The sequence below is a fragment of the Salminus brasiliensis genome, chromosome 5 (genome assembly GCF_030463535.1).
Source record: "Salminus brasiliensis chromosome 5, fSalBra1.hap2, whole genome shotgun sequence".
Classification (NCBI taxonomy): Eukaryota; Metazoa; Chordata; class Actinopteri; order Characiformes; family Bryconidae; genus Salminus; species Salminus brasiliensis.
In genome coordinates, this window is record NC_132882.1 from 1042443 (window position 1) to 1064004 (window position 21562).

Below are 21562 nucleotides of genomic sequence, written 5' to 3' on the forward strand. Positions count from 1 at the left end.
GTGGAAACGGATGATTACCAGATAAGCAGCTTTACACTCTGATTTACAGACAGACTAGGACTTTTACAGTGTACTGTATATATTATAATAATTATAAAACGTCCTGTAGAATGTAAACACATCGTGCCACACTGCTCACTTCTGTAAACAGGAGCTACGGGTGCCTCAGTGCTCCACCATCGGCGTGTACCTGGACCAGCCTGCAGGCTTACTCTGCTTCTACACTGTGGAGAGGAACAGTGCTGGGAAGAAGGAGGTAACGCTGCTGGACAGGGTTCAAAACCCCATCAAGGAGAAAACTCTGCCTGGCTTCTGGGTGGGCTGGCAGTCCTGCTGCAGACTCCTTCCTCAGGAGGAGTGAGAAAGAGACCAAACAGAAAACTGACTGATAAGGATTGTGCTCTCAGTGGTATCCAGGTAGATTCAGCTAGGTCAGGACTTCAGTGGTAGAACTGAAGACCATCAGATCAACCACCAACACAATTAGGAACCAAGCAATCATTTTCTGACTTGGGTGGCAGTGGGTGGGGCTGTGAGTAAGAACACCACACTAGTCTTTCTGGAGGTTGTAGGTAGGCTGTGAATGTGTCTTTACTGAAAGAGGTGCTACAGCAGATCAAACACATGCTAATGTCTGTCACAAGCTTCAGAATAAGCTCTGAATGTTCCTGTTTCATCTGGAACAGCCCAAACACACTGCAACGAGTGCAATGCCTTTAGCATGGCGCTAACATACTATCAGAGTCCCATAGTAGGGCTAGCAGGAACTTGTAGCCTGTCAGTCAACACTCCAACACTCTTCTACAAAAGTGAAGCCCTGTATAAATGACATGAGCAGGCCTAAAACAAATATGGCTAATATGCTAATATGGGGCTTATGAAGCATCTTTTCCATATTTCTTACAGCCAAACATTCTGAGCAGAGCTAGTGATCATCCCTACTGCACTTCAGACTGGACACCGTTTAGCATGCTAACAGTGCAAAGACTGCAGAACTATTCTTATGGGATAACTTAATGATGTAGCAGCTCCCTTTATTTTTACCAGAAAGTCCCATTGAGATCAAATGATCTGCTTTACAAATGAGACCAGGCCACGATGGCAGCCATACAGACACTGAACTCATCTATGCTTTGATCTTTCTGCAAATTATTCCATAAAAAAAAGGTTTTCACAGATCTGTTGATCCAAGTTCAAGGATCAGTTCTACACTGGTTTGACTTTTGTTTTAAAATAGAAGAAATCATTTTAATAACTTAAGTTTATTAAAACATTTAATAAACATTTTAATAATGTGTTGTGCGGAGCTGTTAGCCTGCTAGCTATTGCTAAGCTGCTATCATCTGTAGCTTTTCTTGTTCTGATAGAAGTGCAGAAAGACATGATGTACATTCAGCTCTACAGTAGGGAAAAGCGTAAGGGTCAGTGAATACAAATTCCTTGTATCTCCAAAACAGCAACATTAGGGAAATAATTCCTAATTTTCAATGGAAAATTTTAAATTTTTAGTCCAAGTCATTTCTATTGGTCCATTCTTCAGGAAATTCAGATACAGTATAAAAAACAACTGCAGATTTACATTATGGAAAAAGGTGGAAAACCAACCATTTATTACTATATTGTGCATTGCTATTTTAATTGTTATTAAATACATTAAATTCAAATGTGATATTTATTTAATATTTAAGCATTATGGTGTAATATTCTGTGTTTTGTGAAACCCTGTGTTTAATAAATATTTTATCAAGCCTTTGTAGTCCTGTGTCTGTATTTCTGTAGCTCATGCTCAGTTTCTGGCCCTGGATTTTGTCATTTATTCCACTAGAACACATTTTCCAATTGCAGTGGGACTTCCTGGTCCACCTAATCAGCTCATTAACGAGCCCTTCTTAAGTTACAGGTCATATGTCAGTCACTCAGGATCAGGGCAGAGACAGACATTTTTTTAACAGATTGACTACTGACCCTCACCCCATACACTGCACATGTCTATTCAATATAACTTATGTATATTATGTATTTATTTTTCATATTTTATGTTTTCATTTGTGCGTGACATATTTTAATATATTTAATCTGATATATTTCGATTCTTGTTCTTTATATTTTGCCTTTTATCTTAATTTACCTGTGGGACGGATAGTTATCAGAGCATTTCACTGCTAGTTGTGCTGTGTGTGACTGTTCTAGTGTGTGAAGTGTTAGATTACATTAGATTAGATTTGGCTCTTTATTTGATCAGAAGAGAAATCAGAAGAGTCGTATTGTTAACACAATCCCAGAAGAAAGCCAAAGGCTGAGTGTGACCCAGCTGAACCTGTGTGCTTGGGAGGAAGTTCCAGTATGTGGGCAGATATCACCTGATTAATTGCCTGTTCAGAAGGTCAGTGTCAGCTTGTAATTGTGCTTATCAGGTTTCATTCATATTGCAGATACAGTTGATCCAGAAAAAAAAGTTCTGAGAGGAGATTCGCTGGACCCCCATCATCTGACCTCTGACCCATCAACTTGACCCAAACAGCTTTTCTCTACAACCTTTTTCCAGCCACTTCTATCTTCCCTTTGTTCCGGAATGAATTGGCCAGTCAAACCAGACCTGCTTGTTAGTATTTAACATCAGACTAATATTAATAATCATCATTACTAACATACCTAATCATACTGAGTTTTTTACATATTCATATTAATATCAATCACAGATCTGATTTCTGTTCACCTGATCAGACTAACATTAATCTAACATTAATAAGCATCATTAACATAACTAATCATACTGAGTATGGTCATATTTATTTATTTAAATAGTCATTTCATTAATCACAGATCTGATCTCTATTCTAGACTCAGGTCTATTTCTGCATTAGGTTTTCATTACTGTGCTTCATTAGGGTGGATATGCAGTTGTGTTCACTTCAGTTTTGTCTCTACTGTATTTGGTCTTACAGCTAAAAGAACTATGATTAGTTTCACCATGAAGGTTAACAACGTATTACACATCTGCTTTACATTTAAAGAAAGAAATTCAAAAAGGTGTAATAAACTAAAAAGAATAAAACAGGGGTGGCAATAATTGGGTTTTATATTTTCTGTAAAGTTTTCAGTGCTAGTTAATGAACTACACACACACACACACACACACACACACACACACACACATATATATATATATATATATATATATATATATATATACATACAAAATAATTAAAGCTGGTTGAAAGGATTTTTGTTTAATAAATGACTTTATCATCTAAATAATAATAGAGTGAACTCACTATTATTATAACACATTTAGAAAACATCAATCAATGATAAGGAGGAATTGTGGACATAGACAGCTTTGTCATTTGTTCATTGTTTTCAATATTCAGTGATAAATTATGATAAATATTTAAGCAATAAATAGCAATGCTCATTGGTGCATTTTGATATTGAAATTAAATGTTAGCGCATTTATGATAAAGTTGCTGGGCAATGACAATTCAGCATAAATAAACAATAGAGTATAATCATTTTACTAATATTTACAGAGTGTACACAACAAATCCCTGCATATCTACTCTAAAGCAGTTCCTGTGAGCTCAACAATACATGAATTAACATGGGCTTGATAAAGCCACTCCTGCACTATGCTGATCATCAGGTTTGACTCTGAGAAGGTGGAGATCAACCAATACAGCTTTTTAGGATATTTTCAGGGTCTGATACTAAAACTGAGGACAGGAACAGAAAACTGGAACATGAAAGAAATGTTTAAGCAAATCACTAAATGAGTGATTATTCATTCATATTTATTCACAGTCATGTGATTTATTCATATTGCATCCTTCATGCAGAACGTCAAATGATATTCAGATAAAATTCAGATAGAATAACAATAATAACACAGAGAAATATATATATAGTGATCAAACCAACAAACCAAGAATAAAAACAAATAAATGCATGAAACTGAAGGAAGCTTATTAATATGTCTTGTTTCTATACCCACAGACTAAGAGCTTTTGATGGTATATATGATGGTATATAATAGAGAAGGCCATAGTTAGATGGAAACAGAACTAAGTACACAGTATTTGGCTGAGAGGCTAACCCATTTACTGCCTCGTCACGCTCAGCAAACGCAACAGAACTTCATCATTGTTATATTTATTTATGCTAACATAGGTCTGCAACAACCTTCTGCTGGATGATCAGGGATAATGGTACAGGCGCAGTTCTCTGGGGTAGCAGGTTTTCCCAAATGGATAGTCGAACCATTTTCCCACCTGATGCCAGGCGCTAGCATACCAGTGTACGCCCTCATCCTCCTGCTCTTGCTTAACAGGGAAGACATCTTTAAAGAGGGGCACATAAGAACGCAGAGTGTGTAAAAACCTGTAGGGGGCGAAAGGGAGGTGGGCAAGATACTGGCGGCACTGCAGAGCATAGCAGGACACCAAGTGCCCATCCACAATCAAGTTCCCCTCCACAGTCAGGGGGGCGTAGGCTCCTAGTTCTATGGATTCCCTGACGTCAGTCACACGCCGGGCCACCAGTGAACCATTGGCTGCGTCATAGCGGTGGATCAGGTGACCCGGCCGTAGGTCTTTGGCAAATACCGGGATCATGGTAGCGACTGAGGCAACAGTTCCGTTCGAGGAGGCAATGAAGGTTACATGGTCAGCTGACAGTGACAGCGGGTCCGAGTAGCCTTCTGTAGTGAGGAGGATGTAGCGCTCCTTTGCATTTGGCCGACGGTCCAACCATAGGATAACCTCACTGAAGACAAGATCTCCATGTGTGTCCAGTGCAAGGACCTTGTCCCCTACCCTGAGCTCGGACATTAACTTCCTGTTCCATTCACTTGTGAGCACTGTAGCCTGTCCAGGAAAACATTCATCCACTTGGCAGTCAGGGTTGTAAGTAACCCCACTATGGTCTGGAAGCCTTGCCATCATACTCCTCACAAACCCTACGGTATAGAAATCCATGTCTGTCCAATGTCCTTTGGTTGGAGATCGATCAGCGTCAACACTGCAGCCCACCTCAGTCCATAGCTTGGTCAAGCAGCCCACTGAATGGGGTCCTCTTTCATGATCATCGCCACACTCTCCACTCTCTGTAAAAGAGTCAAAGATGAAGGTATATTTTTCTAAATGATGAACTCTACACATCACGCACTGCCCCACTCCTTCTGCACCTTATTCATTACAGCTGCGCTGCCTTTCATCTCTCTACTTTTCATTTATTCTATTTATTGTTATTATTGTAATTATTGTTCTGTATTACTGTGAGGTATGGTGTAATTGCTCCTGGTCGCTAAATCTTCTCTACTGCACAGCTGCACTGTATGAATTCTCTACTATGATTCCTGAGAGTCGAATGTCTCCATAATAATACAAAAGCAAAATAAAAGCCTGCAAATCCCTTTAAAGTCTTTTATACATTATGTACTGTAATTCATATATGTATTTTTTCATGGGCAGTTCTCCAAAGTGATGCTTTGGACAACACTGATAGAACTCACAAAAGGCATAGTATAATATCTAAATCCTAATAATTAATAAAGTTACAGTCTCCGTGCTCAGCACAGCATTCTCTCTTCACCACCATAGTAATTTTATACATCATATTTTATTTATTAAGTATGATGTCATGTATAAAGAGCTTTAAATATCAATGTTTGATCCAATATATACACAAACAAAAGCCGAGGAAAAATATGGAATCAGTAATTACATTTTTTTTACAGTAAAATAAATTCATCCACTGGCAAAAGAAAATATGTTTCAAAAATGAAAGCTGTTTTCAGGTCAGGATTTTTTGTTTAGACAACACCAGTTGCGCTATATAAATAAATTGGATTTGATTGATGTAATGATTTTAATTCTTTTTCCTGTCCTGGCAGAGCAGCACAGTATTCTCTTTCATCTATATTGATTTTATTTAATCTGATTGGTGTAACTGTGATTAACCTGGTGTGACACTACAGGGGGACGTGGGGAATGGGCCGGAGTGAGGAGCAAGCTAGACAGGGCAGGGATGAACTAGAAACTAAAAAAATAGGGAACAGTGAGAAATCTGAGATCCTAACAAAGAAGGAGGACAAATGATAGAACACATCCCACCGAGGCCGACAAACCAGACACCCAGGAGAAAAACTAAAGGTCCACCATTTAGTTATTTTTTCAGCCCACTAGTGTTTGGGGACACAGAGCTAGTATAGACCTCAGGGAAGACAAGAGAGGGAGGAGCAGCTAGAAATGTCCCAAATAAATGAAGGAGGGAACAGAAAGAAACCAGAACCATATAGAACCATATATCCCCAGAAGAAGCACCCAAGGACTTCAGCCTGGAGATAATTGGCAAATTTACCAGCCAAGTCAAGAGACACTGGCACATGGCCACATAAACCCATGACTGAGCACAGATGAACTGATAAGTCCTGATAAGGTGTTTCACAGGTGCACATTCACAGATTTTAGTAAAGGCTGTTTTGATACATTTAGTTTTAGCACATAGAGCTTACGGCACATTTACACATAGTCTCTCTTTTCAGAGCAACATAATGTTAAGGACGTAGGGCTTTTAGGTATTTCTGATTACTCAGGTGTGTTTAATTACTTCATTAGTGCTTATAATATCTATATGTACTACAAACTATCAAGCAGTGTTTAATAATAATTTGGCCTAATTCTTACATTTATTTTATTTCTATCCTTCATTTGAATGCAGCACATTAAAGATGGCAGTAGCTTGTTTTATATAGTGATAGAAACACAGAGCTCATAGAAAGCTCTAATTCTACATGTTGATGCATTATACACTGAACAATGTGCCCAATACCTTGACCAATGTAAATTTTAAACTGCTCCATTAACAGATTTACAAAAGCTAAAGGACACATCAGCAATGTATCTGAATGTGTAAATTATTTGAGAACAAAGAAATCTTAAATGTGTGAGCAATCAAGACTGTAAAATAAATAAATAATAAAACTTGTGTTGCTGTTAGATACTCAGTTATTGTTGGTACCCCTCGGTTAATGAAAGAAAAACCCACAATGGTCACAGAAATAACTTGAATCTGACAAAAGTAATAGTAAATAAAAATTCTATGAAAATTAATCAATGAAAGTCAGACATTGATTTTGAACCATTGCTTCAACAGAATTATTTTAAAAAGTAAACTCGTTAAACAGACCTGGACAGAAATGATAGTACTATATAAAATAATGTGACCAAAGGGACATGTTAAATCAAGGTGTGTCCACTAATTAGCATCACAGGTGTCTACAATCTTGTAATCAGTCAGTGGGTCTATATATAGGGCTACAGGTAGTCACTGTGCTGTTTGGTGACATGGTGTGTACCACACTCAACATGGACCAGAGGAAGCAAAGGAAAGAGTTGTCTCAGGAGATTAGAAAGAAAATTATAGACAAGCATGTTAAAGGTAAAGGTTATAAGATCATCTCCAAGCAGCTTGATGTTCCTGTGACTACAGCTGCACATATTATTCAGAAATTTAAGATCCATGGAACTGTAACCAAACTCCCTGGACGTGGCCACAGGAGGAAAAGAGATGATAAATTAAAGAGACGGATAATACGAATGGTAACAAAAGAGCCCAGAAAAACTTCTAAAGAGATTAAAGGTGAACTTCAAGATCAAGAAACATCAGTGTCAGATCACACCATCCGTTATTGTTTGCATCAAAGTGGACTTCATGGGAGATGAAGGAGGACAAGGAGGACACCATTGTTAAAAACAAATCATAAAAAAGCCAGACTGCAATTTGCCAAACTACATGTTGACAAGCCCGAAAGCTTCTAGGAGAATGTCCTATGGACAGATGAGAGAAAATTTAACTTTTTGACAAGGCACATCAGCTCTATGTTCACAGATGGAAAAATGAAGCATATCAAGAAGAGAACACTGTCCCTACTGTGAAACATGGAGGAGGGTCTGTTATGTTCTGGGGCTGATTTGCTACATCTGGCACAGGGTGTCTTGAATCTGTGCAGGGTACAATGAAATCTCAAGACTATCAAGGGATTCTAGAGAGAAATGTGCTGCCCAGTGTCAGAAAGCTTGGTCTCAGTCACAGGTCATGGGTCTTGCAACAAGATAATGACCCAAAACACAGCTAAAAACACCCAAGAATGGCTAAGAGGAAAACATTGGACTATTCTGAAGTGGCCTTCTATGAGCCCTGACCTAAATCCTATTGAGCATCTTTGGAAGGAGCTGAAACATGCCGTCTAGAAAAAAGAAACCCTTCAAACCTGAGACAACTGGAGCAGTTTGCTCATGAGGAGTGGGCCAAAATACCTGCTGAGAGGTGCAGAAGTCTCATTGACCGTTACAGGAATCGTTTGATTGCAGTGATTGCCTCAAAAGGTTCAACAAAATATTAAGTTAAGGGTACCATCACTTCTGTCCAGGTCTGTTACATTCACTGTTTCATTCAGTTTATTTTATTTTTCTATAATTCTGTTGAAGCAATGGTTAAAAATCAATGTCTGACTTTCATTGGTTATTTTCATAGCATTTTTATTTATTATTACTTTTGTCAGATTCAAATTATTTCTGTGACCATTGTGGTTTTTTTTTCCTTAACCAAGGGGTACCAACAATTTTGTCCACGTGTGTTTGTCTTACCGACACAGTAGGGCCAGCCTGACCAGTCGTCACTCCTGCACTGAATCTCGGAGGAACCTTGTAGATTGTATAGTCGATTACAGGATACTGAACACCTCTCTCCTTCTAAAGCAAAGCCACATGCTACCCCATTAGGAATCTGATAGGGGTTACACGTGGCTCTGCACTGGATCTGCATGTTGCATAATTGTGGTTTCTTCTCCAGACTGCAGTATCCATTATCACATTGGTAGGTGTGCATGGCATGAAACTTTGCATGGCTTTGTGGTAGAGAAACAGTCCATTCTGTGGGAAAAGAGCATGCAGCTAAAGACTTATAGAACCCATGTAATTATTGTCTGTCATAATATATATTATTAAATCTTAATTAATAATAATTATTATTTTTTAGATATTTAGTAGAAAGATTTTATAGCTACTCACTCTGGGATGGAAATACCATTCCACAGAAAGACTTTGCTGCAGGGATGTCTTTAATGCATATCTTCTCCCAGCCATCCCCCTGGTTCACCTCTGCCTTCCCCACATATTCTCTTCCAGAGGTGTCCAGTTTTATCATAGAGCACTCCACAAGCTGGCTAGGATATCTTATTCTCACATACACTAATCCTCTGTTTTCACAGCAAAACCTTGCAAGATGTTGAGCAGATGCTGGAGTGACCCGTGTAATCCATTGGCCAAACTTCCATTGCTGGAGTTGTCCGACAAGTTTAAAATTTTCTCTGTAGATGGGAATGAGTCGGGCATTTGGTTCACAGTGGGAATTCTCCCACTCGCTGTTCCTGCAGGTAATTCTGTCCCCAGCAGAGGGATGGTAATCGGTGTCACATTCCAACACCAAGACGTCCCCTTCTGTAAATAACCCTGATTGTCCTGACAGTGACCTGAATCTGCCACGGGGATCCTCTGGGGGGTCAGGGCAAGGGATTGGAGAGCAGGTTGGCATTTGAGGCTGAGACCACTCTCCTGTGTCCAGATCACAAACAAGATGAGAGGGTCCTGAAAGCATGTATCCATGTGGACAGTGAACCTTAACAATGATGAGGGAAATATAACTTATATATCTGTGTGGTTCCAACATGACAGGAGAGCTGGGCTTTGGACAGCAAAGTGGAATGGGTGGACTGAAGTGTCCAAACAGACACTCACTTTTTATTTCATATGTAAGGCACTCTTTTTCAACAGCAGAACCATGAGAAATAACATTATCCTCAAGAGTACATGTCTTAGGAACACATGGACTGGAGGAACGTTCCTCTGAGCAGAGGATCTCAGGGCCAGACATCTGCTGGTAACCCTCTTTGCACTCAATTACCACAACTGGACCATGTCTTGTCAGCTTCTCATCTATGACTCTGGTACCCATGGGTGCAGTGAACATGGGACATAAATTAGAGGTCTTCATGTGGACAGTTTCGTCCTGACTGTTCAATCCATCTATAACTGATGACAGGGACAGCCTGTATATCGTTCCAGGTTTTAGCTCAGTTATCTCTACATTAGTGAGATTGGTAGAAATCTGTGTTGCAGCTCCATCTGGAAGACTTAAGACATTTACAACATAGGTGTACTTGCTGCTATTTGGGTCAGAGTCTGAAGATGGTGCAGCCCACTTGATGAATGCATTGCTATGGGAGACATGAGTCACGTTTATAGATGTTGGGGGGTTTGGTTTTGTTCGCTGTGTTGTCTCAGCAAGCACAAAAAGAGGATAGTCACACATGGTCACATACAACTGAAAAGTGTAAAACACCCCTGAAAGAAGCCCAGAATATCTGATTGAGGTCTGATGCCCCCAGTCGAGACTGTCACTAAAGAACAAATCATCAAACACTTTCAAATGGTACTTGAATCCGATGTCCTCTTTGTATTCGGTTTTGTCCTTGTAACTTGTAACTTCAATCTCTACCCCTGTCTCAGAGGCTGTTCTCACAGAAAGGGTGGGGCTGGTTGAGTTCAGTTCAGCTAGTGTAGGGCTGATCTCTGTTGCGGAGCTGAAGAAGGCGCTGTCAACCAGGGTGTCATTAGCAAAAACAAAATCCACATGCTGGTAGTAAGAGTCATTGTTGTTCCAGCTTTCCAGAAGAACGGTGAGGTCATTCTGTTGGATGAGGCTCAGAAGAGGATTGTGGTAAGAGAAGGAGATGACCAGGTCTCCGTCCAGCAAGAAGAAGCAGGCGTCATTGTAGCTGAAATCCCGAAGCAGAATGTAGTCTTGAGCCTCGTCAGAGGCAAAGTTGTTGATGTGTTTTACGCCGCTGCATTCCTCCAGGATGTACAGGTCATTCCCAGGTCCACCAAACAGGGTATCTGAGCCATGTCCTGGAATGAGGGTGTCATTACCAAACTTCCCATCTAGCTCATTGTCCTCATCATCTCCAATGATCAGATCATTGAAGTTTGTTCCGCTCACCGCTTCCACATCTGTGTAGGTGTCATTCTCAGCATCTGCCCATTCACCTCTACCAGAGCTCAGATCGACGCTGACCCCTGTGGATGTCCTCACGTCTCCGCTGAAGAACACTCTGTCAAACCCTGGGCCACCATCAACCTTGTCTGCTCCCCATCCACCATAAATCAAATCATTTCCTGCTCCTGCTCTAATGTCATCATCCCCGTCTCCTCCAAACAAAGAATCATCCCCACCATTCCCAATTATGTCGTCATCTCCTGCACCACCTTCAATTCTCTCATTGCCCTCATTGCCCTGGAGGGAGTCATGTTTGTCTCCACCTTTAATGACGGAGCTGCTCCTACTGCCTGTTATGTGGCTGCTAAACTTAGTGGCTCCATAGATATGTGAAACGTTGAGGAACTCTTCCCCCTGAGCACAGCTGATGTTACAGCTCTTAGTGGAAGTTGAAGTGTCAATGGAAATGACTGACTTGTATGGATAAGAGAGTGGGTTTACTTCAAAAAGAAATCCATCTGAAGATTTTACAAGAAGGTGTTGATTTTCTGGGCCATTTAGATACCTGAGTAATCGGACATGGACGGAATCATCTCTGGATCTGGAGGACAATGTAATGTGGGGTGGTTCCAGAAATACAACAATATCTTGATAGAGTACATCAAGAAAGAGATGATCAGTTTTCATGTCTCTGGCTTCATTATCGATTTCATTTCCATAGCCATATCCATGTCCGAATACATAAGTATCCGATCCATTGCCCCCCATCAAATATTGATACTTCATAGCATTGCCAATGCCTGGGTCAATGTAGTTATCCTTTGAGTTTCCAATCACACAGTATGAACAATTGCTGGATTTAGCTTTGAAGCGTTCCACGTTTCTAAAGGGATCTTTACTCAAATCAAATGTTTTTTTATGGTCGACGCAGCTTTCCTGACTAAGGTCTATTTCAAAGGGGGTAATGACCTCAGACTCAGAGAAATTTGAGGGTAACATAGAAATGACACCATCAATAGTTTGCAGGACCAGGTGCTGGAACTCCTGACCTTTGAGCCAGTTCAGTAGGTGTACCTCAACATCAGAGTCATGAACTTTCAAAATAACATGAGGCCACTGATACATAACTCTTAGCTTCAGAAATGGTTGCTCAAAGAACAGGACATCACTAACATGATCTTCAGCACAGTTAGAGATGTAGGCTCTTTTACATCCAGATTTAATTACGTACTTATCACTGCCCCCTTCTCCCTGCAAGTGGTCCCTGCCTCCACTGCAGCTAAGAAAGTTCCCAAGAGCATTGCCAATTAAAACATCATCATGAGCAGAATCAAAGACAGTCATGACGTAAAGCAGATGCTGATTGGTGTCTGACAGATTGACTCTACTTCCACGGATATCGTTACTGAGATCAACCATAAGTGCTGTCATTGTGATCTCGCTTTCATTGTTGGAGATATGAAAGATCACATGATCGGCGGACAGAAAGGCCACATGCTGGAAATATCTGCTCACGGCCCAGTTTGTTATCTGCACACATGTTGAACTGACGTTCTCCTTATCAACCACAGAAAGGTCTTCACCCTGCAGATTTGCCCGAATCCTACTAAAGGGCACCTGAAAAATGATGATGTCCACTTTCTCATCCTTGGCATAGTTGTTGATTGTATCACACCCCTGTCCCTGGAAGATTTCATATGTATCTGCTCCTGCTCCTCCTTCAAGCATGTCTGCCCCATAACCCCCATTTCCCACAATAGTGTCCGAAAAATTACTCCCCATTACTTTAACTACACTTTTAAACTCGCCATCTAAATGGAGGGAGACACTATGGTCAGATTTTGTCTTGTCTAGTGTTTCTGGCACACACATAGCGTGGAACTTGCCATTTGTAAGGCCATGGTCCAGAATCTTAAACGTGACTCCATCTGCTGATTGAAAGGTCATGTGTTGGTAATGGTTGACGGTGCTATGAACAAACCAGTCTTTGATGGTAATCTTGTACTTCTCTGGTCCGTAAATGAGCAGAAGGTCTGCGTGACTCCGAAGACAGTCAATGTTACTGAAAGGGGCTTTTACCAGCATACAATCCTCCAACATGTCTTGTGAAAAATTATCAATCTCTGCATGGGTTCCACTTGTAGGAAAAACATAAAAGTCCCTTCCTTCTCCACCAGAGAGCACAGATGACTGTGGCCCAAGAATGAAGGTGTCATCTCCTCCATTGCCGTAAATGGTGTAATGATAATTCCTAATTACAAACTCCACATCAGGCTTTTTCACAGGGTCCTGCATGGCAGTAAACTTGTTGTCCTGGTTATTGCCATAGTAGGTGCCAAACGCAGAGGAGTGAAGGTTGATTTTTCCACTAATTACTTTTGTGTAGTCCACAGGGATGACCCACCATAGATGGGATGCCTTTTGAGTGTAGAGGAATTGAGGTGATTCCCCAACTCCCAATGCAATGTTCTGAATACTGGGGTTGTAGAATACTTTCTCTATAGTTCTGACCCCACCCTTCCCATCATCAACTCCACCTACCTGAATTGCTACACTCCCGTTGTTTAAGAGATGGACGGTCACAAATCCCCCATACTGAGAGAGGCTGCCTGCCATTAGATCCAGAGTGCTTATGTTTCCAACATCAGCCGTTATTTTGTAATAGGATTCAGGTTTTGAAAGGTTGTGTAGTAGTTCTTGATTTTGCTTTGCTTCTTCTTCAAGCTCGTTAATTTCTCTCAGCAGCCCACCTGTAAGAAAATCCTCAGCACCTTCCTCTAGTCCAATTATTACAGCGGCTAGCTTATCAAAATCACCGGCGCCCTGGGGAAGCTTGTCTAATTCACTCACAACATCACAGTAGAAGTCACTGATAGACATTCTGACTATGGTTATTCCAATGATCATGGGTTGAAGCACAAGCGCTGCTGGAGGGAAAGCAACTTCTGCAAACATGAGAGCAGTTGTTGTCACATCCATGACCAGGTTTGAAACTGCTAGGCCATAGTATTTTTCCTGATTAGGATTGGATCTGTTGATGTGCTGAATGGCCATAGCGTCCTCTCTAATAAACCAGCCTTGAAAGGCCATGCCTACGAAGGGAACCTTCTTCAGAAACTGTCCCGCAGTGCTCTCTCCAAACCTTTCTACTGAGCTGGTGACTTTGGTGAGTGTCTGTTCCATACCCAGCTCACTTGCAGCCTTTTGGATGCTTTTCTGGAACACCTTCTGGGAAATCCTGGAGAGTTGCTGATTGATATTTGTAATTTCCCCGAGTCCATGTAGAGACTGGGTTAAAGTGATAGTCCCTCGCACGGTCTCATTCTGTGCAAAAAACTTCCCAGCTCCAATAAATCCTGCAAAAATGCCATATTTTACCATGGCACTGTTTATGTGCTCCAGGGCTTGGATTCCACCTGCTTTCACCAGTGAAGTGGTTTTCTTTGCTGTCTCTTTGACTTGTTTCATGTAAAAAGATTCATCGAGGGGATAAGACACCACATGAGTGTCCTCTGGATTGTGTCTGTTAACCAGCTGCACTTTAACGTGACCCTCCTCGATGGTTAGAGTATTTTCTTTTATCACGTAGTCCTCTTCAACCTCGCTCTCTGTCAGACTGCACACTGATGGGCTTCTTCTTCTCCTTCCATTGGTATTAAAAGGACAAAAACGCTGTAACATGTAATCTAAGTTTTGCCTAACATTTTCCAGGTCATTTTCCAGATTTATTGTTGTTTCAATTTCGTTGTTATTATTGTTGTTAGATTTTATATAATTATACCGATGAACTTCATTGTCATTGTAAAGGAACAACATCCGCATGTTGTTTATATCAGCTCTGCTTGGTGATCTTGTTAGTATGCCGTTTTGAAATAATTTTGGCCGAATGTTCCTCATGTGATATCCTTTACTTTCAAAATAATATAGTATTTTTTCAATGTGCTTTATCTCAGGTGACATGTTTACTTTAAATTGTTCTTGTGCTGCAACATAGCTGCGGTATGCCACAACTTCGTGGATGCTAGTTCCAATATTATTAACTTCTTTGATGAAATCAGTCATGTAATTACTTGCGGCTTGTGTTCCTGCATTACAAGTAATGAACCGCATCCTTTTATCAAGTGTGATGCCCTCGTCCCTGACAAATGTATTTACGATGTTTGCGAGCTCCTGTGGACTTTTGTTATTGATGCTGTACTTCACACCGTACTGCTCTGGGTTGTTCGGTAATTTTTCGACATCTCTTAAACCGTGCGCCACAATGGTCAGCTTCAGATTTTCTTCCTTGTAAAAATTCCTTTTCAAGGGGCTCTCCCTTACCCAAGAACCTGTTTGATCAAGTCGGTATAAAAACGTTCTTTCATATTTTTGTGGATAATACTCAGTTTTATAGGCATTATAAGCTATATCATTATTATTATCTATTAGTGCCAGATGGACACCACGTTCACTAGATGGTTTACGATTATAAATAAAATTACTTTCTGAAAACCACTTCTTTGGAATATTTGGTTCCCAAAGCTCTGGATGTCCAAGAACAGAAGCTGGGATGAGCACGAGCAAAATGGGAAGTAGGCTTTTCATCATCGTTTTCCAGGCTTTAAGATTCCTAAAAAAAGAAAAAATAATACATTTAAAGAATGCTGGTGTGTGTGTGTGTGTGTGTGTGTGTGTGTGTGTGTGTATACTGTGGTGGGTTTTTAATGGCTGTTCTTTTTCTGGAGCAGAATGAGTGACACCATAGATTTTCATTTGCTTTGTTTTCATTTTTTTATGAGGGTCAAACATATCCATTCACACACTAGGATTATTAATTAAGCTGTGCTAAACTTAGCTTAGCTTCTCTAAACCACCATAGAAGTGTTTGATTGACAGCACTCATTAAACTAACCGACACAGCCAGTACAATGGGAAAGTCCATGGAGCTGATCTCAGAGGAATGATAGATCTACACAAGTCAGGAGCTGTTCCTAAACAGCTAGAAGTCCTAGAAGACCCAAACTGTCACCTCAGCTAAGAGGACGCTGGGACATTTCCTGGTGGCCTGGCCTGTCAGCTTGCCTGGATGGCTAGTCTAGATGATGTCTTATTTGTTTTGTGAGCATGCTAATGAGAGAGAGAGAGAGAGAGAGAGAGAGTGACAGAGAGAGAATTAGTACACCAATCAGTGTTCTGTGTGGGCGGGATGTATGTTGACCTCTCTCTCTCTCTCTCTCTCTCTCTCTCTCTTTCTCTCGCTCTCTCTCTCTCTCTCTCTCTCTCTCTCTCTCTCTCTCTCTCTCTCTCTCTCTCTCGCTCTCTCAGTGTCGGTATCAGTTCAGTTCTGCAGCTCTACAGCAGAGCATTTCACAATCAGAGAATATAAAACATCCTGCTCCTCCAGCCTGCAGGGTCAGAATAATGACAGCGTTGTAGCAGTGACTGCTCTGTTGCCCCTGGTGGGGGAATGACTGATGCTTTCATTAGCTTAGCGTACCTTATTTAAAGCTGTACCATTTCCTGTAGACTTGCTGGAAGTTGTGTCACTTTATGGGGGTCACTTTATGTATGCAGTCACTCATTGTACAGTATATATTTTTATTTAACTGACACTTTGTATAAATCTGTTTCACGTTCACATTAAAGAGTCAAAGTTAAAACAGTCAAATTACGTTGATTTTATCTGTTGATTCTGTTCATTCTGATCTATTATCTATAAACAGGGGTTCTGATTTGTCTGTGTCAGTCCTATGAGCAGTTCTCTTTAAAACGTTTACTTACAAATATGCTTTATGGACAAAAGTACTCAGCATCAGCAAAACAAAGGTTGATCATTGTCTAAATTCCACGCAAACTGTCCCTATGATTGAGGCCACAAGTGACAAATTTAAACAGTTGCATCAAGCAAACTAGTTTCAACATATCTCGCATATCGAGTTACAATTTAAAACCTGCACCTACCAATATATAGCATTCGGCAAAAAAACTTAAGGTAGATATCGAAGATTGTCCCTCTGGACAGCTTGGACATCGGCACCTACAGACCTATCTCTCTTCTCTCTTTCCTCTCAAAGATTCTCGAACGCTCTGTCTACAACCAACTGTCTCTCTTTCTCACTCTGAACAATCTACAGGACTCTAACCAGTCTGGCTTCAAAGCTGCACACTCTACTGAAACTGCTCTCATTGCAGTTACAGAGAAGCTCCATGCAGCTAAAGCTGCCAGACTGTCCTCGGTTCTGATCCTTCTTGACCTCTCTGCAGCTTTTGACACAGTGGACCACAAGATCCTCCTGTCTATCCTCACTGGTCTTGGAATTACCGGCTCTGCATGGCAATGGTTTGCATCGTACCTGCAGGGACGCTCATACCAGGTAACATGGCAGGGGGACACGTCCGCTCCTTGTAGTCTCTCCACTGGCGTTCCACAAGGCTCGGTTCTTGGTCCTCTTCTTCTCTCACTCTACACTCACTCTCTTGGTAAAGTGATCTCCTCTCATGGATTCTCTTACCACTGTTACGCCGACGACACTCAGCTCATGCTCTCTTTCCCCCTGTCTGACACACAGGTTTCTGCCCGTATCTCAGCAGGTCTCACTGACGTCTCTTCTTGGATGGAGGCTCACTACCTCAAACTCAACCCCAGCAAGACGGAGCTGCTGTACATCCCGGGAATTGCTGGACCAAAAAACGATCTCACCATCTCCTTTGAGAACTCACTGGTCACTCCTTCTACAGAAGCTGGAAGTCTTGGTGTAGTCATGGATGATCAGTTATCGTTCTCAGGTCATGTTGCAGTTCTGACTCGGTCCTGCAGATTTCTCCTGTACAACATCTGGAGAATTCCACCCTTCCTCTCTAGAGAGTCGCCCAGGTGCTCGTTCAGTCTCTCCTTACTTCAAGACTTGACCACTGCAGCTCTCTTCTGGCTGGACTCCCTCTGCGCACCATCAGACCCCTGCAGCGAACTTCCCCTGGGTGTCCGACTGGTGCTCACTGTCCTCAAACCCAGACTGAAGACCCTCCTCTTCTGAGAGGACTTGGGTGAAGAGTAGAGTATTGTGGTCTCCATACTGACTTGTGTTTAGTAGAGTCTAAGATTAGAGGATCTGAATTTTAGTCTATTTAAACTAGCTGAGGTTCTTCTTCAGTAAACAGTGAAGCTCTTCTGTAAGAACTCTGGAGAAGAATGTCTGATAAACGCTTTAAACGTAAATCTCTACAAGCCTGTCACTACAAGCCCAAGAGAGACCCAGTTTGAACTCACCCACAACACTGAATGAGTGAATGTTACACTTATATTGCACAAAACCCAAGGATGCTTTACAATCAACACTCATCCAACACAAACCAGCGAGAAGCAGCAGCCAATTTCACACAGTGTGCTCTCAACCAGAAACCACCATCCACTGCAGGACTGCCTCAAGCATTCGGGATTTCACCCAGGACAAAGTACCAAGAGAGCGAGAGAGAGAGACTTTTTGTTGGTTGAGGTTTATAAGGTCAGGTATTAAATGCAGAATGTGTGGCAGAAACAAGAACTATATTGAGAGAAGGACTAACAGTAGACAGTGCACAGTTTAATGATCTGTAATAGTGCAGCTTTTAATCACAATGCTAGCTAATGGAGCAGCGATGGCTCAGTGGTTAGAGCTCAGGACCATTGATGACTATTCACTCCCCATCCCTCAAAACCCCCAAATAGGCTTGATGTGCTACTGCTGTTGTAGTTAATGCTAGCTTTATATATAAAGCTTTAAAACAGTATGTTACTGGATATGGTCATGCCAACAAAGCAAAAAATAATAGCAATAAAGTATTACCCAATAAGACCTTATTGGATCAGTGGTACTGATGCTGATGTGTCTCAGTGAACTTGTATTCTGACTACAGCATGAGACTGTGCAGCTACAGTGAACGTTCCACCAAAGTGTCTCCCATACAGAAATAAATATATGGACATGCATTTAATATTGATGTAGATTCCATTACACACATTAAAATTTATTTTAGCACACACACACACACACACACACACTGAGAACTTAAATGTATTTTAAAATATACTTATATCTGTCTATAAATATATCAATTGGCCAATTTCATTTACATATAAATGTATTTTAAAATTATTATTTTAAAAAATATTATAAATTATTATAAAATTATATTATTTCCCCCCATATGAGCTACTATGATGTCTTGATATCACTCAACAAAGATTCCCCTCACAGTCCAATAACTCCTTAAATTGCTCTCTGTTCCAGATGGTTTTATATATTTGTTGTGATACTCACTCAGTGTCTAAAAGCTGTTATCCTCCTGGTCTAAAGCATCACTTTTATCCAGTCCATCCAGAAGGCCTGCTCAAGAGTCAGAATGCCCAGCCTTCAGGATCAGCCCTTTTTATACAGTACACAGAGAACCCCCTATTGCCATCGGCAAGAATTGCTTAATTACCATAAAATACACACATGAAATCCTTCCACTAAAGGGTCCCCATAAGGCAGTTTTTTGCCTTTACTTATTTTCCTCAAAGCCTGGAGCCAAAGCCAACACAGCACATCAGTTCTGGCACACAGAACAAACACATTCCTCAGAAATACTTTCAGTTTCATTTTCCGAGAAAAGGCCTGGTTTCAGGATAATGGATAAGCCTCCCCAGCATCTGTCCTGACTGGTTTTCTACGTGACTAGTTTTGTAAACATAGTTATGCATTAATATACATCAGATATGCTCTCATAGCATTGTTAGATTAAGGTGATCTGATCAGTAACCATGGTCCTGCAGAACCACTGTCCAGTACATTCCAGTGTGACCTTGCTTATCAGCTCATTAACAGTCCTTGCTGAGGTAAAGTGGTCGTGTCAAAGCCGGGGAGAGGGCAGGGGGGTAAGGGGGTACCGCAGTACATAGCACTGAAAAAGAATGTTGATTCAATTGTGGAACCCGTTTTGGTGCTATATAGGACCATTCAAAAAGGGAGAATGGTTTCCTTTTATTTTAAGATTTAACCAAAGCACAAGGCAGGTATATACCAGAACCATTGCCTTTCCTAATAAACCCTTGAAGAACCCAATTGTCTTACAAAAGCTCCTAAATCACATACATTTTAAAACACAGCAACATTCAGGAAACAGATTTGTGCAGCGCCCCCATGCAGAATTCTTGGATGTTGGAGGGCTTTCTTCCACAGCCTGTTATAAATCACCCACAGCTTCTTAATTAAATTAAGCTACAGACCTTGACTTGGCCTTTCCAGAACTGTCCATATCAGCCATTTGAGTCTTTCCTAGTTGGATTTACTGGGATGTTTTGGGCCATTTTCTTGTTGCATGGTTGAACTTCACTATAGCTTCAGGTTTTGGACAGATATGTTTTCCTCAAGCTTCCTCTGATACCATAAAGATTTCCTAGTGGATTCTGTGTTGGAGAGCCCTCAAGGCCTACTGAAGAAAAACAGACCCTAACCATGACATCTCCACCTGCTTCACAGCTGATCTGGGCTAAGTCTGGTTTACGCCAAACATCTCCATTTACTGTATCCAAATAATTCAGCTTCAAAGTGAATTGTCCGGAGCACATTGTCCCAGATGTTCTCTGGAGAACTTTAGTCTTGCTCTGATGTTTTTTTCGACAGGAAGGATTTCCTAAATCCACATCTCCTGAGACAATCGAAGCAGTTCAGTCGATTTCTGATGGTAAGTGCTGCACATTGACATCGACAGTGGCAAGACCCCCCCATGACATTTTTGAATTGGTGGGTTGTAAAATAATGATTTAATTCGGCTGCTTCTGAGAGAGAGCTGAGCCAACGCCTGATAATGTTCAGATAGCTACAGATGACCTACAGAGTTCTTTTGAGGTCAATCTGGTCCTTGCCATTCTTTAAGCTGATAGCACACACTGTATACTTTCTAGGAGACGTCTGGTTTCACCTTATCTCAGATAATCCTAATATTTCAGGGGGATTTAAGCAGCCACTTCACAACATGAGAAGTTACGTAAAGGAAAAGATGTGGTGGTATTAAAACAGAATTACATAGAGTAACATTTTATGAAGGTCGATGTAAATCTATTTTTACTTTTAAAAAAACATTTGGTCTTGAGACTTTGCTTGTACACAATGTATTGATAAAAGTTTTTAGTCAAAACTCTTCCTGAGGTTCTGCTGCTGGGCTGAACTTGCTGGGACGGTCTACTTTGGTCATGTTGGTCAGCTGTTCCTCTTGTAGATGATTTAGTGGACGGTGAAACATCTGATCTCTAACTGTTCTGAGATCAGGCCCCTGCAACTCATCCAGAATGCAGCGGCACGGGTCGTCTTCAATGTCCCAAAATTTAGCCATGTCACTCCACTGCTGCGTTCTCTCCACTGGCTTCCTGTAGCTGCCCGCATCAGATTTAAAACACTGACGCTGGCCTACAAAGCCAAGAACGGACCTGCCCCTCTGTATCTGATGGCAATGGTCAAAAGCCGATCCGCACCAAGAGCCCTTCGAGCTTCAAGTACGGCTCGGTTCGACG

The 21562-nt window shown here is 41.1% G+C and overlaps 2 protein-coding genes across 2 annotated transcripts in view; one reads left to right on the plus strand and one right to left on the minus strand.

Moving 5' to 3' along the window:
* The window catches only part of LOC140555802 (stonustoxin subunit beta-like), a 15038-nt gene extending 14677 nt beyond the window's left edge, over nt 1-361 (plus strand). The window contains exon 6 of the mRNA XM_072679119.1: nt 152-361. Coding sequence (XP_072535220.1) covers nt 152-361 — 210 coding nt within the window. The remainder of the gene's footprint in view (nt 1-151) is intronic.
* Nucleotides 362-3893: 3532 nt separating this feature from the next.
* LOC140555884 (protein hedgehog-like) lies at nt 3894-9534 on the minus strand. The gene is made up of 3 exons (XM_072679223.1): nt 9069-9534; nt 8646-8930; nt 3894-5101 (listed from the first exon to the last, which is right to left on the minus strand). Exons 1-3 carry the CDS (start codon nt 9202-9204, stop codon nt 4194-4196), a joined length of 1329 nt encoding a protein of 442 aa, XP_072535324.1. The 5' UTR covers nt 9205-9534; the 3' UTR covers nt 3894-4193.
* Between the last annotated feature and the right edge of the window lie 12028 nt (nt 9535-21562).